General features: G+C 52.2%; 1 protein-coding gene across 2 annotated transcripts in view; it reads left to right on the plus strand.

The window, feature by feature from the left end:
* Positions 1 to 17,861, plus strand: part of LOC118218661 (leucine-rich repeat-containing G-protein coupled receptor 5-like) — a 54,930-nt gene that overhangs the window by 15,291 nt on the left and 21,778 nt on the right. For both annotated transcript variants that reach the window (XM_035401239.1, XM_035401240.1), the window contains exons 2-4: positions 10,515 to 10,586; positions 14,275 to 14,346; positions 17,484 to 17,555. In XM_035401239.1, the coding sequence (XP_035257130.1) occupies positions 10,515 to 10,586; positions 14,275 to 14,346; positions 17,484 to 17,555 (216 nt within the window). The remainder of the gene's footprint in view (positions 1 to 10,514; positions 10,587 to 14,274; positions 14,347 to 17,483; positions 17,556 to 17,861) is intronic.

Here is a 17,861-nt window from a genome sequence, read left to right on the forward strand (position 1 = left end):
TACCGGTGGTTCACAAATGTCATTTAATTACTCAAAGGCTCAATGTGTGACTGAAAGGGGATTTTGAGTGAAGTTTAAAAGATCTCCACGGTAGCCCCACTTTTTCAGGTTTTTTGTCCTTCTCCAGCCTTTGGCTGGTTGCCTCAGAAGGGGGAATTGTGAAGCGCGTGTCTATAGAATGGGGTGCACCCCTCCTCCCGGTTTTTTTGGGGTTTTTTTTTCTTCCTGAAGGGAAACTGAATGCAACAGAATGTGCCAATCGGCCTTTGTTCCCTGGCTCTGAGAACTGAACACAACTGTTTCAAGAATTCCGGAGCAGCTCCCCGGCACTCCGGAATGGCCCATCGGCCAGGCCGCGCTAACGCACTTTAACTTTAGGAGCTCGGAACGCCGCTGCCCTCTTCTTTTTTTTTCTTTTTTACACGGGCGCTATTTTCATGCGGGCGTCAAAATCATTTCGCTTCATTATCAAACTCTTTTAAGTGCATTCTGAGGAGGTGGGGAGAGAGAAGATGAAGGATTTTCCACTGTAACAAAAACAAACCCGGCCTTAATTGCGAAATTCCTCGGGACGAGATAATTAAAAAGTGTTTTTGCAGCTGCCGCGGAATTGTCAGCAGCTTTCACTCATTCAAGTGAAAGCTGGAAGTATGGGGGGGGGATCGACCCATTCAGTAGCACAGTCCTTAACGAGGGCACCTATCATTGGGGTGGGGGGGGGGGGGGTGGCAGCCTCTTCAAACAAACGGCAGCCTCCTTCATTAATGCTTCTTCGGGTAGTGGCCTCTTAGTGACAAATGCTTGACAGCTTACGAATGAGCTCGTGAAGGGGGGTGGGGTTGGGTGGGGGGGGGGGGGGCGATGGCCTCCGCACACTAGAGTGCTGATGAAACGCGGTGAGCCGCCGCAGGCCTCAGTGACCGTGCCCGCTCCCCACATCCTGACCCTGCAGGTGAGAGGGGGCCTGCGTGTCTGTGAGGAGGAGGCTCTGGCTGAGGTGCAGCCCCATTGTTTCCATTGTTCCCCGTGGCAGAGTTCACTATCGCACTAATGCATTTTTTGGTCTGCTTTTTCCGGACCTCGTTGTGCGCCTGTGTGTATGTGAACCTATGCACACACACACACACACACTCTCACGTGTGCACGCACGTGAACACACACACACACACCACGCACACACACACACAGACATCACTCCTACCAATGTGAAAGTCTGTTGAAGTGGCATTATGGAAGAACTACTCTCTCCAATCACAACCCTACTCCTGCCTCATTCCTCTTACAGCATAGCGCACAGAGTGCTGGATTAAAGTGCAGACGGAGAACCAGACTGTAACACGATCAAAAGAAAATGCGAAGCAAACGTTTCGTACCATTTACTCACGTAGCGCACCATTGCTTGGGGAGTGGCTTAAGATCGGCTAATCTTGGATCATACATAGGGATGCCCTGACCTGCAGACCGAAACCTGCTGTCTGTGAGCGATCCTACAGCCACATACACATCCGTCCCCCACAGGCTGTAGGCGAGGGGCTCACTTGGCAGTGCCGATGATCGCCATGGTACCCAAACGGAGCATATTCTCCAGGACCGGTGTGGGGCAGGGCGCTGTGCCGACGGTATGGGGGGATCGCTCCGGAAGTTAAATGTGCACCGTGGGATGGGTCTTTCACAGTCACCGCTCATTTATTAGTGAAAACATGAAGGAACAAGCGAGCGATGACTCCAAACGTCCCGCATTTAACATTCATTATATTGTCAAAGCAGTCCCTTGGCTTTGGAGCAGCTAGCGTGGAGACACTGCCGTCAACTTCAGCGAACGGCCTCGTCAAACACATATCAGTGGGCTCGTAAAAGCAAAGCTGCTTTCACACAGGGGTGACTTGTTAACATGGCTGTGGCCATGCGGGGCTAAACGATGCTTTTCCGGGGAGCTGACCTTCGCAGCTTCATGCAGCCGTTTCTGTTAGCGCTGGGAAGCAGGACAATGTGAAATCACGGTTTCATTGTGTCGTGTTTTGATTGTGGTTTTTTCTTCTGCTTCCACAGTCATCGCACTGTTCTTCCTGTTTGCACAGCCTACATGGCACATTCAATAGGACTCCAATCAGTGTCAACATTTTTTGCTGTTTTTTTTCCTTCTTTTTTTTTTGTATCTGCGGTACTTGTCCAAAAATTCCTGTTTTTCAAAATGAGATTGCAATCAGCTCGCACACGCGGGTCGCACACACGGAGTAATCAGGCACAGCGGCCTTCGCTGCTGCGTGTGGATCAGGAGAGGCATGCCGTGGAGTTCATTACTTAATAAAGCAGGGCTGCTGCTGTTTGATGTTTTTTTGTTTCCCACTGGTGTAGCTACGCATAAAAAAAAAAAAAACACACTACGTCTCTGTTGTCTGAGGGAGAGACGTTGAAAAACGATAGGCCGACTCCGACTCCCTGTGTGTCCCCCACATGTGAGGCAATGCCTTTTCCTCTAATCTAGCGCAATCACAGTATTTCTTTCAAGATGGCCTTATCTGAAAGAAAGTGCAAAAACAAAATCCTGACAAATGTTTTCTTCCTTTTTGCCCTGAAAGAGAGCTCCTGGGTAAAAATAGATCTCACGTAGGCCCGGGGGGGGGGGGGGGGTGGCCATAACGGAGATTTATGCTAATGCCTTAATGTTGGCATTGAAAGATTATGGTTCCCCTGGGCCTTTCAGATGGTGCAGATTTGGTTGGTGTTCCTTTCAAAGAAAAGGCAGACGATCCTTGGAAATCAGAGCAAGAAGGTCTGCGAGTCATTTCCCCCATTTTAATCGACAATTAATTTGAGGCATTCAGTGTAAAACAAAGTAAAACCACCCTTTTCTGTGAAAAAAGTGTAAGAGCAAAAGTGACCCGTTTTGAGATATTTTAGGACTGTAGATGACATTTTATTTGCTGGAGTTTCCCTTGTTACAGAGCAGCAAATAGCCAAATATTCCAGGAGTGAGATTCTGTTATAAGTCCACTTCGAGCTCTGAGAAAGGCAGTGTGAGAGTCAGAGCTAAGTATAAAAATGCCTGTTGAGTGGTAACACTGCACTTATGAGAAATTCTCTCCCGGAGCTACAACAAGCACTCTCCACAACACTGGAATTTCCACTCTACACTCACTTCTCCACACTCATCCTCCCTTTAAGACAACAGGAGGGTGGGGGGGGATGAGGAGGGGAGGGGAAGGGATGGGAGAGGAGGGGAGGGGGCAGTTTAACCTTCAGTGCCGGGCCTCATTGATGTGACCTGTCCTCACACGGTGTTAGGCGTAAACAGACGCAGAGATGTTAATCATCCACAGGAGAAGCCGGTGCATTTATTGCCCCCCCCCCCCCCCCGGCACAATGTTATCAGAGCCGAGGTGTGAGGGACTGGCGGCCAACCCCCCCCCCCACCCGTATAAACACGACACCCCGCCCGCCCAACGCGGCCAGCTCAAAGGCCGCCCTTTGCCTCCCCGCCCCTCTCGCAGGTAGCCGAGCGGAGAGGTCTGGTCGCTCATTAACGTCTAATGGGCCGCTCCCCGGCTCGGGACGTTTGTTACTCTTCCCCCGGGGGGCCGAGCGCCGCACCTCTGGACCCTCTCAAAAGCGCCGCGCTCTTTGACTTCCGCCGGTCGAGCTGCCGAAAAAGAGACGGGTGGGCGGAGTCGGGTTGGCGGTGTTTGGGGGGACATCCCCCGGCACCGATGTTTCCCGCGGTTTTCTGACTTTTCATTTCTCAGCCCTCATGGTTTGGACAGTCCTGCTGCCCCGCCCTCTGTGTCTCTCTCTCTCTGCACGCGTTCGCGCGTAAGATCTCCAGCCGTCATCAGGCTCAGAAAGCAGCGTCAGGATGTGAATAATTACGCCGGGCTGTTCATGAGAGGAGAACAGAGAAAACCAGAACTGACAAGCAATGCATCTGCTTTGATGCTCCAGAAGAGGGTAGAACCACTTTCCCTGGTTTAGTGCCCAGTAATCCGATAGGAATAACGTCTCCATCTGGTTTGATGCTCACATACACGTTCACAGAATTTGCCGTTTCTTTCCGTAATTGTCCTGGGATACGTAGCTACCTTAAAACACCTAGAAATTCTTAGAATACCCAGAAAGAGCCATAAATGACATGGGCCTGGTCTCGGAATGATTTATGCCTGACCCCTGCTGAGCAAACATAAATGAAAAACCCGGGGATCTTTCCCAACACTGCGACGCTTGTGGAGCTGCTTTTACTTTACCAGGAAGTTAATGAAAAAAACGATGGTTAACAACGTCTTCCGTCCTCAGGTCAACTCATCCTTCATGCCGCGACGGTTAACTATTGACCTCTTTACTGTTGCGTTAATTATCAACCGCCCACAGCCCGGCGGCTTCTGCCGTGCAGACGAGGGTGCAGGTGGAGCCACAGGACCTCGCTGGAGCAGCGGTGAAATTAGCCGGCGTTCCTTTCCTCCGTGTCGAGCGGAGAGCTTAAACACGGGCCGCTGATTATTCTGGATAAAAAATGAGACGCATCACCGTAATCTCAAATTAAACCGTAAAGCTCTTTTCACTCACTGTACTGCTGGCACCGCGCAGTCTTCTCCAAACTGAAGAACGATATCACGCGTCAAGTGTTAACCTACTACGCAACAGCGAAATGAAAAAGATAACACGCCTTATAAAATGTGTGTGTGTGTGTAGATAAGCTATTGATACCTGGCGCCGCTGTATCGATACTCTACTGCAGGGGAAAGTGTGGCAGTACTACGCTGTATTGATTGTTCTTCCCCCCACCCGTAATGCTGCAGTAGCTGTCAAAGAGCTGTCTGTTTACTGTATAAATATAAAAGAGAGGGGCCAGGCCCGGCCCCTGCTGTTCTGGGACACGACACAGGCACGATCCCACTCTGCAGAATCTCTTACGGGTCAGATCAGTCAGGGAGGCTCAGCCTCTGCTGGGGCAGGAGGAATGGGGGGGGGGCTGGGGAAGCTAAGAGGGGTGGGGTGGGGTGGGGGTGGGAGTGCAAATCATCCCGGGGAGAAGCAGCTGTCCAGAGAAGGCCTTTTCACGTGTGAGGCACAAAGCCTGGGAGCTTATCCACAGGGCCCGCTTTTAAATCTGCTCTCCGCCTCCCCTGGGAGTCCGCTTCAAGAGGCTTGATGTCTTTATTTTCTGAGCTTTAAATGTTTGCTCTGTCTTTCTCTCTCTCTCCTCTCTCTCACTCTCTCTCCTTCTCCTTCTTCCTCTCTCACCCTCCTTGTTTCTCCCTCTCTCTTTTTCTTTCTTGTCATCCTTCTCTCTTTCTCTCTGTTGCTCCCCTTTCTCTCTCCCCCTCTCTCAAAGCGGGCCGTGCTCAGACGTTTTTACGGAGATTCCCATAAACGCTGGATGTGTTCGTCAGGCTGCCCCCCCCCCCGTCACACGGCCCGATGCGGTGGGGAGGGGCTCAGACGTAAGACAGGCCCGTTCCCCTATCTGTGTCCTCTCTCTGCCGGGGGGGGGACACACAGCTATGCTGGGAATTCACTGCGCCCGCATCCTCCGCTCTGTCACCCGTGTTTGCTCTACGCACTAAAATAGCCTTTGATTGAAAACGCACACATGCGGCATGACATGAAGCAGGCTGCCTCGCCTCTCATTTCTGAAATGGTGGACCCCGTTCCCATAACACCAGGGGGTATGGGAAACAGACTAATGCTCTAACGCGCGCTGCTAAGCCGCTTCTCATTCGCGTTGCCGCTGCTGGCGCTTGGTGGCCCATATCTGTGCTGAAAGGTGACTACAGGTTTATCCGCGCCGCGCGGTTGCGCGCACTTCGCCCCTGCGTCCGGCCCGCTGGACAGCTCAGCTCCCGTCGCCTGAGCGACCGCGCTAAATGAGCGAGCGGACGGAGCGCCGTGCCGGCGGCCTAACGGCTCCACCGGCCCAATGACGCGCGGAGCGGTCCTCTGTTTGCGTTCAGTCTGCTACAGTCGCCGCCTGGCCCCGGGCCGAGAGCGGGCCGTCTGAAAAGGCCCTCAAAAGCACTCCCCCGAATCAGATCGGCCACCAGACACTGGGGAGCAGGCTTGGTTACACGGCGCTGAGGCTTCCATTCACAAACAGAATAAGATTAGCCAAACTGATAAAAAAAACAGCACACACACACACACACTGTATAAACGTTTTGTTATAGCATTCGCGTACACACACTCACTCCGCGTACGCACACTGCACACTGCGCGCACATCTCCTACCCGTGTAGCAGCTAAAGTTCTAAAGAGGACGGCCGGTTTCGCTGTGAAGGACGCCGCTCTCGAGGGCGAAAGAAACTGCCGGAAGCTTCTGGAACGCTCCGGCGGCTGCCCTCGGAAAGGACCGCGGCGCGTAGCGAGTCCCGGTGCCGCGCCAGAGAAAGAAAGAATTTCATTCATTCGGCCGCCGCGCTCCCTGCCCGTCTCAGACACAGCCGGGGCAGGTGGGTAAATAAACCCGTCCCCACGGCGCTGGCTGCCGTCGCAAAAATACCAGTTTAAAAAAAAAAAGAAAAAAAAAAACACTTGTGTGTGGAATTTAACCCCCGTGTCAGATTAAAAGCGTTCCGAGTGGAAACGTTCTGTACGCAGGGCTCAAAATGAGCCGTAGAATATGTGGCCTGACGGACTACATGGACAAACGGCCTGGTTTAGGTACGAGCGTGGAAATGCATTGAAGGGGTGCGTGTTTTTTTTTTTTTTTGTAGCAATGGAAAACTTTTTTTTGTCTGGACTGACTTGTGAAAAGAATTTTTGTTCAGAATGGGAACATTAATTACAGTAGGGGTGCTTAAATTTTATAATCCAAACAAGAAAGGCGCATGTAAGTACGTATTGAAACACAGGGGCATATAATGAGCCAGAAGTAACGCATGATTCATAAATCAATTCCAAACTTAATCAAACTGCCCGCTTTGTTTATTTATTTCAGTCGTCTTTTCAAACTAGCTGTAAAGTGAGTAATTTATTGCACCATTAAGTTGGCAGCACGTTGCTGGAAATGTCTCACACTGAAAAGACGTACAGTATGCATTCAGTCAGTCATTTGTTATTCTTCTCCTGTGCACCACGCAGCACAGGGACTCAAATTATGTTTTCAGTTGGCTGCTATAATTCCATTACTGGATCAAAAAACTGTCAACAGTCTGCGGTAGAGAATAGATGTAAATGTGCAAGTCTTACACACACACACAAAACACACATATATAGGAATACAATTCTTTCTAGTAATTATTTTGAATAAATTGATAAATGGGTTCCCCACACAAATCCCACTTTAACAGTGATGGCTCTGAACAGAATATATGCTCCTCTGTACTAGCTGTTTACCGTACCTTCACTGTTATTTTTGGGCTGTTTGTGGGGGCGTATTCATTGATTTATATGGGTGATTGTGTTCATTGTAGGGGTATTTGTGTTGATTGTGGAGGCGTTCGTGTTGTTTGTGCGGGTACTTGTGTTTATTGTGAGGGCATTTGTGTTAATGGAAGGGATGTTTGTGTTGGTTGTATAAACATTTGGCCTGATTGTATCGGCATGTAATGTTGATTGTACAAAGATTTGTGTTGATTGTACAGGCATTTGTGTTAATTGTACAGGCATGTGTGTTGATTATAGGGATGTGTGTTGATTGTACAGGCACGTGTGTTGATTATAGGGATGTGTGTTGATAATAGGGATGTGTGTTGATTGTACAGGCACAAGTGTTGATCATAGGGATGTGTGTTGATTATAGCGGTGTGTGTGTTGACTGTAGGGGTGTTTGTGTTCCTCAGCACTGGATGTGCAGCCTTACTGGAGTAACGCCACACTTATCAGCGGCTGGCCCACCGCCGCAGCCAGGCTGTGGCCCAATAAGGCCCAGCGCCGTCCCCCCCCCTCTCTGTGTGCGCTGAACCGGGCCGCCTGGCTCCCTGGCTGTGCCGGCGCGTGGGGGGGTGTGGGGGGGTGGTGTGGGGGTTTACGTGCCAGATGTTGCAACGCAGAAAGAAAGCAAAAGGGCCAGCAGGTGCAGGCTGCCCTTCTGCGGGGACAAAGAGAAACCCGATGCCCGCTCTGGGCGCTTTGTTGTCCCGGGCGGGGAGCGGGCGCTGGAGCCGTGTCACAGGAGCGCCCAGCGGCTCGGCTCAGACTCGTGTGCTATTAGGCCCAGGTCCGCGCGGCGGGCTCCGCTTTCATCCTCATCACCGTCGCAAAAAAATATCTTGGCGGTGGTGAGGGGACGGGCAGCGGTGCGTAATGGGCGTTTGGAGCGCGTGACCCCGTAGTCGCGTCGTGTTGTTTGCTGAGGACGTCCCCCAAAAAACCGCAGGGCGCGTTCCCTCCCCCCCCCCCCGTCGCTGTGTGCGTCTCACTGCCCCGTCTCCGGCCCCTCTCTCTGTTTACGCCCCTGCGTTTGCTTTTTTTTTCTTTTAAAGCAGGTGAAGCACCTGACTGCGTCTCCCTTCCTCGCCCATTGTGCGTCTGACAGACAGCGAGGCTCCATCCGGCTGGGGAACTATTCACAAGGACCCCAAAGAAAAGCAGACAATATTGATAGGTATCGCCGCGGCCCCGAACCAGACAGCGAGAGTTACCAGGCAACAAACCCCCCTTTGTTTTGTTTGCTGCTCTTTGTTTGGGCTCTTTCTCCGTGTGGGGGCGGCGGTGTCTTCCGCGGTGCCTTCGCGGCGCTGGCGGATTCGGGGAGAGAGCGGGAGCGGGAGCGGGAGCGGGCCGCCGTGCCTTTGATGGAGCGGCCGGGGCGCTCCGTGTGAAGCGGCCCTCCTTACCGCTAACGCGAGCTGCCGCTAGGAGAACACGAGCAGGGATACACTAGACCCTTGGGAAAGGCACTGAAGAACTGTGGAATTAGTGCACCCCCCCCCAACCCCCCCATCCACCCCCTCTCTCCCCCCCCCACCCCCCCTTTTAGCGCATTAAATGTAATCACCTTAAACGCGGCCCTGTGTGGAATTTGATTGGCCTGGGCCCGGGCTCGCCCGCCCCGCCCCGCCCCGCCCCGCCCGCTCCTTTCCTGGGAGGAAGCGCGGCGAGGAGCCCCCGGTCTGCGGCGGGATTGGCGTGCGGGTCGCGTTACCCGCCCCGGTATTTAATGCGATTTGGGGACATTTTTCCGGTGGGGGGGGGGGGTAAAAAAAAAAAGGAAGAAGGCAAACTACTGAAATTTGTCGCTCCACCGTCTGATAATCACAACTGAGAAGTACAGCCCTGACTCACTTAGCTAGATTGGGTATGTTATCGTTCCTCATTTAATTTCTCTGTTCTTATTTAACCTGTCATGCACCTGCTTCCACTGCGTTAAACCAATAAACGGTGTGAATTATGACCGGCTAATTGACTGTCAGCTACCTTTTTTTAGCGACGGGACGTGGAAATCGCAGGATAATTGAGTGGGTGTGAATTTGCGCGGTGAAGACTTGAGTTCCGTTCCTTTCGCGCACATTTTATTAACTGGGTCATGTAAGCCTTTCCCCTGCTGTCGGGAGACACAAAAGGCCTTGAACGCATTCCAAGCCAAATGAGTAATGCAATTTTAAAAACTACACTCTGGCCGTCGCCTGAAGGAGGTTCAGAACAAATACACAAAGCAGCCATTTGTGATCTTTCAAACCGTCAAGATAATTAGATAAAGTGGAAACACAACCGTTGATGTTTAAAAGTAAACTGCGCCATGTCAGGAAGCACTGAAGGCTGCAGGTAGGCCTGTGAGGATGGGCTTCGTTTAGCTGTCGTCCAGTATAAATAACGCAGGTTTTTGTGTTTACGCTAGAGGAGCGTCAGTGCGCCTTGCTTGTGAAGTTAATAGTTTGGTAAGGACTTTGTCATGGTGAAGAACAGGCTCTCTGGATACAAGTATCTGGGAAATCTGCATCTCAAAGGCACAAAAGCAATCATGTCCAATGTGGCTGAGATAGCGATGCAGACTGGGTGGGGATGGGTGGGGGGCACTTTTTAAAATGCAAATAAAATATATGTATTCCATGTCAGGTTTGCAAGCGAGAGTAATAATAAAATGTTGTGTGTGTGGCGCTGCTAGCCCTGCCACTAGCTGGAAGGGTCAAAGAGCAGCGAGTAGCGGCACACACACACACACACACACACACACACACACACACGCTCACATCATCCCTGCGTTCCCTCCAAATGGGGACCAAACCCCTGACGCGACCCGCCCTCATATTTACTTTATTATCTGCATCTGACACCTCTCTCGGGCCAGTGTGACCCCGCCCCCTCCCCCCTCGCGCACACGCCCTCTCGCCGGCGCAGCTGATTGGAGCTTGGGGAAATCGTTTGGGTGGGGGGTGGGGAGGGGGGAGTACGGTTTCAATGAGATGGCGGCTGGTCACCGGGGGCAGGGCGAGGGGGCCGCGGCTTTCCTCCTCCTCCGCTGCCTTATCCAGAAACGCGGCTTTCGCCATGTGTGGAATGAACAGCTGGACAGCGCAGTTGTGGCGTGTCGTGTTAACGCTCTCTCTCTCCCCCCCACCCCCCCTCTGCTCTCCCCCCCACAGCGACCTCAGCATGAACAACCTCACCCTCCTGCCCGCCAGCGCCCTCTCCAACCTCCACTTCCTGGAAGAGCTGTGAGTATGAGCGGCGCCCCCTGCGGGGCGGTCTGTGTAACTGCCGCCGTCCTCGGCCTCTCTCTGCTTCTGTACGTCAGCTGTGAGCCGGCTTACAGGAAAAGGGGCGGGGGGCGGGGATTGTCACTGCTGTGCTCCAGCCTCGGGTGAGACCTGAAAACCGACGGCAACCAGTAACCCAGAACCCCCCCCCCCCCCGTAGCGCAGTGGCCAGACGCGCTGACGCGGTGGGCAGGGAGCCAGACGCAGTAAAAATGTTAAAATTAGACCTGGTTTCCTTCATTCTCTGCCTGCGTCTTGTGGGAGCCGTAGAATGAAAGGCAGGATATGAAAGTGGGGCTTGTCGGCCGGCACTGTGCTGGATGCAGGGGGGGGAGTGGGGGGGAAAGGGGGGGGGGGTCTCTAATCAAAGCCTGCAGGGGATGGGTAGAGACAGGGATTGAGGAGGTGACAGATAGAGAGAAAGGCGGGAGGGGATGGTTTATATTTGCACTGCTTCTCGCAGCCTGTGCGTTAGCATGTGATAACTCTGGGCCCTGCTCCAGGTACAGTTCTGCACGCGCTCGCCGTGGCTCAGACTCTCTGTCACTGTCTATTACCGGGAGATACTGTCCGTACTGTAGGGCTTTCACGCCTCACTGTCACATCTCTACAGCTCTGGGTCACTCTGCTGCTCTCATCAGACGTGTCGGCCTGCGCTGGGGGGGGGGGGGGGGGGGCCTGTCCTCCTGCGGGGGCCCGCGCTGGTTAATTCCAGGCTGTGAGAAACCCCCCCGCTGCGGTCGCTAACTCCTTAACGCCAGAGTCGCAGACAGAAACCTTGCATTCCTGCTCCCAAACTATGTAAATAATGTGGAGCGGGCGAGCGGGCGGGCGAAGCGCATGTTTATGGCCGTCCCGCGCGCGTAATGAATGGAAAAGAACACTGCTATTTATTTCTCTTTCCCCCGGCGTGCCTGGGACGTTTTAGCCCCGCTCGACCAGAGAGGGCCGGGCAGGAGTAAACACCATGGCGACTGTTGCCAGGCAGCTGTTGGAAGGCCGCGGCCCGGCTGCGTCGAACGTGGCGAGTCCTGCCGAACGGGACAGCGGGGCATTCTGGTCCCCGTTCGGGGCGGGGGGGGGGGGGGGGGGCTTACATAAGGCCGGCCCGGGACCCCTGACATTACGCCGAGCGGGAGCGCGAGGCCCGCGAGGCATGGCGAGGTGAGGAATATTCGGTTTCCCTCCAAGGCGCGGGGAACGCTCGTTTTTCCGGCAGCTGAAGTGGGGCTCCTGCGCCTTCCTCCTCGTTTATACGGGACGCGGGTCTCAGACGCCACGGCCAAAACCCCTAAAAACGGACCGCCCGGGGCTGCTGGGAAACGAGCGGTGAACGATCAGCAGGTTGCTGCTCAGGCTCCCCGCGTGACAGAGCAGGTGAGAGTCAGTTAAGAGCTGAGGTCCTAATGCACTGTTTCAAAGGCACTGCTCTTTTCTAAAGGAACCACACAGACGCACACCCCGACCCTCACTTTTTTACAACCTGCAGCATTTAAAAAGTTTCAGGTGCTGAACTTAGGGGCGCGCGGTTCCCCATATGGAACAGCTTTAACAAAGTTACTCTCTACAGTCGCCCCACTAATTACATGATTTAATAACCTCCTTTATTTACTCATTTCCAAAGGAATAAAGAAGGAAAAAAACTGAAATATCGTCCCGGTGCTAAGTCCGCACAGATACAACTGGGGATGATCTCACATGGTGGCCATTTTCACCTGACGGCTGACATCACTGCTGTAAACGTCTGCAGCCAAAACCCCTTTCATATGGGTGAAGTCAGATCCCCTTTCACTCCACCAGTGTGCGCAATGCCAGCTGAGTTACATCAAAGTCTGTTCACCAAATGTACATTTACACATAGTGCATGAGCAGCTTTCAAGAGACGTCCACATGCGAAGCATCACGTCTACGGGTCTAAAAGGCCAAATTTGTATCATATGCGGAAACAAGTGCGCCCAAGCGTGTGTGTGTGTGTGTGTGTGTGTGTGTGCGTGTGTGCGTGTGTGTGTGTGTGTGTGTGAGATCCCGTCCGTCACAGTACTGCAGAACCGCATAATCGTTTTTTTTATTACTGTACTTATTTTCCTCTGTCCAGAGTGGGAGTCGGGAAGCTGTCATTTCTTACCCGCAGTAAAACAAACCTGGTCGGCTCTTTGAGACACGCTTCTTGGAAAGGGTCTGCGTTAATAGTGTTGGAGCAGAATTGTTACTCTAGCTCTTGCAGAGTCCCCAGACAGAACAGCCTGTCTGTCAGAGTCAACGGTGGGAGGACCCGTGCAGAAAAAAAAGGCGGGAAAATAAGAAGCCGCCATTTGCCATATGTGTGGCTGTGAAGGCCTGTGGTGACATAGACTGTCCCCATCAGCGCTCAGTACTGTGTCCCCTGTCCATAGACACTCAGAGCTTCACACTGACTGTCCCAACCGCTCGCCCTGCCGTGCCCAGTTCCCCAAAGCGCTGAGTGAAGGAGGCCCCGGGTCAGCAGCCCCCCCCCCCCTTGCAGTGCGGTGATATTCGGCGCGGAGGTGTCACAAACGGCACTCCTCCGGCAGAGCGGTGCGGGACGCTGGGGCTTGTTTGCGGGTCGGTGACCTCCCCCTGTCCCCTTTCTCGGCGCCGTGCAGAATTTAGCAGCAAACGGCCCTCCTCACTGGCCCATTCTCTCAGGGGTCCCGTCCCGTGGGGGGGCAGAGGGTGAGGAGAGGGAGAGACGGTCTGCTCTGTGCCGTCTACCCGCTCAGCGCTGTACCTCTCAGACCTGTATCACTCACTGGTTGCGTTTTAGCCTCACACGTGCAATGAAACTCATTTGAGGTTTTAGGTGCAGCAGTTCAGGGTTTGGTAGTGTGCCATCTTGCCACCTTCCCCCCCGCACCCTGTCCAGCCCAGCACACTTCCAGCCCTGCTCTCCAACACGCTGCTGCGAGCACGTCTACGCTAACGCTAATGCTAACGTCTGCCCAGCTTTCTCGAAAAATGATTACTTCAGGTTCGGCATGTCAACGTGAACTGTCCTTGTGGGCAAACAAACTTCCCTCCTAAGTTTTCTCATGTAACAGTGAATTTTGCTATAACCATTTGTGTGTTTTTTTTTTCTCCCCTGACGTTTAAGGTCTTTCGCCGGGCAATATTTAATGAGCATTAGTATTTAAAGCTATTCAGTGGAAAGGTACTGTGATTGGGCCCATGAAATCTAATGTCAGAACATTTGCACGTGTTCTGTAATCTATGAATTAGAAGTTGTTTACTCACTATCCATATGTAAATATTGATATGTGAATGGATAAGGGTACTTTTACAATGTATTACATCATTTATTTAGTGACAGCCCTATTTACACTTCCTGCGACTGTGCTATCCCATGTGTACAACTGGATATTTACTGATTAAATACTGGATAACTCAGCAGTGCCCTATCAGGGTTTTTTATTAAATTTTATTTTTATTAATGTTATATATTGCACATGTTCCATGTATGCAATCTAACACGAATGCCAATGAAAGCTGGACTGGGAGAAAGCTTTTCAGTCTTGTCATCTGCTGGCACCTTTTGACAAAGGTCCATATTTGCTTCTCCTCCCAGGTAAATGAACTCCACGTGACGAAATATGTCTTCTTCTTCTTCTTCTTCTTCTTCCCTGTGCAGGCGTCTTGCAGGAAATGACCTGACCCACGTCCCCAAAGGGGCGTTCTCCGGCCTCTTCAACCTCAAAGTGCTGTAAGTGTGTCCGCCATCGTTCCACGCCGCTCCCCTCCTTTTTCCACCACGTCGCGCAGTCCCGGCGGCGGGGGCGATGAAGGCGCTTTCCTTCACGTTTTTAAAAGGTGCCTTTTTGGGGCCTCGCCGTCTCCAGAGCTCTCGGACGGAGATCAGACGGTCGAACGAGAGCTGCGGCTTCGGAAACAAGCGCGCCGCCCGTCTTCACCCAAATTGGTGTTAAATGGGGGGGGGGGTTAATCTCTGGGAAACTTTGGGAAAGCAGAATTACCACTTGAGGGAAATGACTGAAGGGTTTCTGTACAGCTGCTGATAATGGGGCTGTGGGCAAAGGGCAGGAGCTGTCCTTGTGCGGCGCTGGGTGACCTTAAACAGCATGCAGGAGTGCAGGCCGCGTCAGTGCCAGGCTGCGGGACCCCGGCTGTTTGTTCGCTGAGTGCTATGATTGTGCTAAGTGGACATGCTCAAGGACAGCGGCGCATTGATAGAGATTTGCCAGGCCAGGTTTTCGGAGTGTTTAGACATGTATTGAGAACACAGGTGAACCCCCCCCCGCCGCCCCTCCCCATTCACCTACAGTACAAACACCCAACATTCAGGCCAGAGAGCTGGATTTAATCAAAGGAGCAAATCCAAACACAGTCGAGGAACTCAACTTTTTTTTTTTTTTTGCACACAAAAAATTTTGAGGTGTGATACAGGGTTTCTGACTGTCGTTTCCTTTCATTCTATTTGATTTTAAACTTTTAAAGCTCAGTTGGGTCACATTGATGCTTCTGGATCCAATCAGATCACTCGGCTCCTGCCCTCCAGTCTGAGTGCAAGATGTCTACTCAAGTGTATTATGGCTCCATAGATCAATTTGACAGGATAAATAGTAGAAATTGGCTAGCGGTGAGACTCTTCCATGAAATGGCTGAGAAATTTGGTTAAGGTGAAAAAATATGGATAAACAGTTTGTTTTGGGGCCTCCATGTTTTACTAAAGCAGCCTCTCTGCTATGGAGAGGGGAGCGTAATCGCTTACAGTCCTACACCGGGTTCAGACTTAGGTACACATGTTAGGACTACAGGCATGCTTTCATTTATCACCCCCCCCCCCCATGTAGAAACATCTGGCTTTCCAGTACAGCACTCATTAAAAGTAAATAAAAACCTGTTTGTGATGAACGGAACAAACGTTGCAGAAATTGCGCTGCGTAAAACTAAACTCCCTGTGAAATGACAGACAATGTGCAGCCACGAGGCCATTGAGCGATTTTGAGGGCTATGCCGTTTGTCACAATAATTCGGCTATTCATGTGGAAGGGATTGGCACACATTCTGCTACCCCCCCCCCGTACAGGACTCCTCCTCCTAGTTTTTATCATCCCTCCTTTTCATTTTTTTTTTATTGTTTTCCAGAGAGAACTTTGCTCCCTTTGGTTTGTGAGTGACAGTGGATGTGGCGAGTTGAGACCCACCTCATCTTTGTGTCACAAACTCAGGGCTCAGGTCAACATTTAAAAAATACAGTTGAAAATGGGTGGGGGGGGGGGGGCATATTGTTGAAACCCAATGCATTTTTAGGGTCTCTCGTGATTAGATTACTCACTCCATCCCACTGTCCTCAACACACTGCTGTCAGGAAGGCTTTTACTCCACATCCGGGCGCTGTGCTCAGCTGTAAAATGTGCAGCATCAACACGCGCACGAGGCCCGCGGCGTGCTTATTCATGTTCACCATTCGGTCTGGAACACGTCGGTTTCAACATCCACATTCCATCCCGTTGCGTTGTCTTCGCTAGACTCCCTCAGTTCACCTTGATTTCATTAAACGAATGCATGGTGTTTACTGCAGGGTCCACTTCAGGTCAGCACACATACGAGAAAACGCTTGACTCGCGAAGAAAAAGGGGGAAAATGCTTTAGATTTACACTTTAGAGACTAATAAAATATTTTCCCCCATTTCCTTTGTAATTCCCTGCAGTGTTCATTAAGAATGTTCCTGGCTCTTTTGACAGTGCTGTGTGTTTTAATGTGCAGTGTTTGAGGTAGATTCCCCTCATGGGCAGAGACATTCTCACTGCTTTACGAGCGAGTCCCAGGGGCAGACGCTGAAGCAGAAATAACGGACGACCGGATTGTTTAAAGAACAAAACCCTAAAGAGGGGCTGGAGGACTCAAAAGTACAATTAGCGGGGGGACAGAAGGAAGCTCTGGCATAATGAGAGTGACGCAGGGGGTCGGGGAATTCCACTGATGTGTCTCCATACATTAACCCCCCGCCCTGCATCTGACTCAGCCGGCCTCAAACGCCGTGAAGCAACCGCACTGACGCGGGCGCGCGCCGCCCTGCTGCTAGCACGGGAGAGAGAAGAGCAGAGCCCGCGCGCCTCTCTCTCCTCCCTCTCTCTCTCCCTCTGTCTCTGTCTCACTCACACTCTCTCTCTCTCTCTCTCTGTCTCACACACACTCTCTCTCTGTCTCTGTCTCTCTCACACACACTCTCTCTCGCTCTCCCTCTCTCTCTCTCTCTCACACACACTCTCTCTCCCTCTCTCTCTCTGTGTCTCACACACACTCTCTCTCTCCCTCTCTCTCTCTCTGTGTCTCACACACACTCTCTCTCGCTCTCCCTCTCTCTCTCTCTCACGCACTCTCTCTCTCTCTGTCTCTGTCTTTCTCTCTCCCTCTCTCCTTCTTTCTTTCTCTCTCTCTCCCTCTCTCTCTCTCTCTCTCTCACTCACTCTCTCTCCCTCTCTGTCCCTCCCTCCTTCCTTCCCTCTGTGGCTGTACTGTGGTCAAAATGAGCCTGTGGTGATGCAGTGGCAGACTGGTACTAGATTGAGCACCTTGAGGTATATTATCCACTCCACCTGAGTTCTAGCGGCTGTCACTTGCTCTTACACTTGCAGGGTTTTGATATTACAACACTTAAACTATAACAGTTGCCAGGAATCGGGGGCATTGCCAAGGCCAGCTGCACACAAGCAACAACACGACTGATTCATGAAATATGGGTTGAATCAGAGGGTAGAAAATGTCATTTTGAGGGGGTCACCATCACGGTAGTAACAGAAAGAACGGTGACGTTTTCCCCCACGCGAGCGTGCTAACGGTCTTGTGTTTTTTGTCCCCTCTGTGTTGCCGTACAGAATGCTGCAGAACAACCAGCTGCGCCAGGTCCCCGGCGAGGCCCTGCAGAACCTGCGGAACCTGCAGTCGCTGTGAGTGCCGCGCCAAAACCGAAACGCCGAAACACACGAGGGCGACGGGAACGGCCCGGGAGCCGCCGTCTCCTCCCTGTCCCCGAGCGCGGCGAGAGCCTGTCGCTTCGCCTCAGGGGCGATCGCCGGGCCGTTTATCAGCTGCAGCGCTCTAAGCGGCCGGGCCCTTTCATTAGGGCTGACCTGGAGAGAGGGGGGAGGGGGTATGGGAAATGGAGTCCAAATCAATTTGGCCCCCAAAGAAAGCGCACCTTTGATCGAGGGAGAAAACGAAGAAGAGGAGAGATAAGGAGACTGAATGCAGAT

The sequence above is a fragment of the Anguilla anguilla genome, chromosome 19 (assembly GCF_013347855.1).
Source record: "Anguilla anguilla isolate fAngAng1 chromosome 19, fAngAng1.pri, whole genome shotgun sequence".
NCBI lineage: Eukaryota > Metazoa > Chordata > Actinopteri > Anguilliformes > Anguillidae > Anguilla > Anguilla anguilla.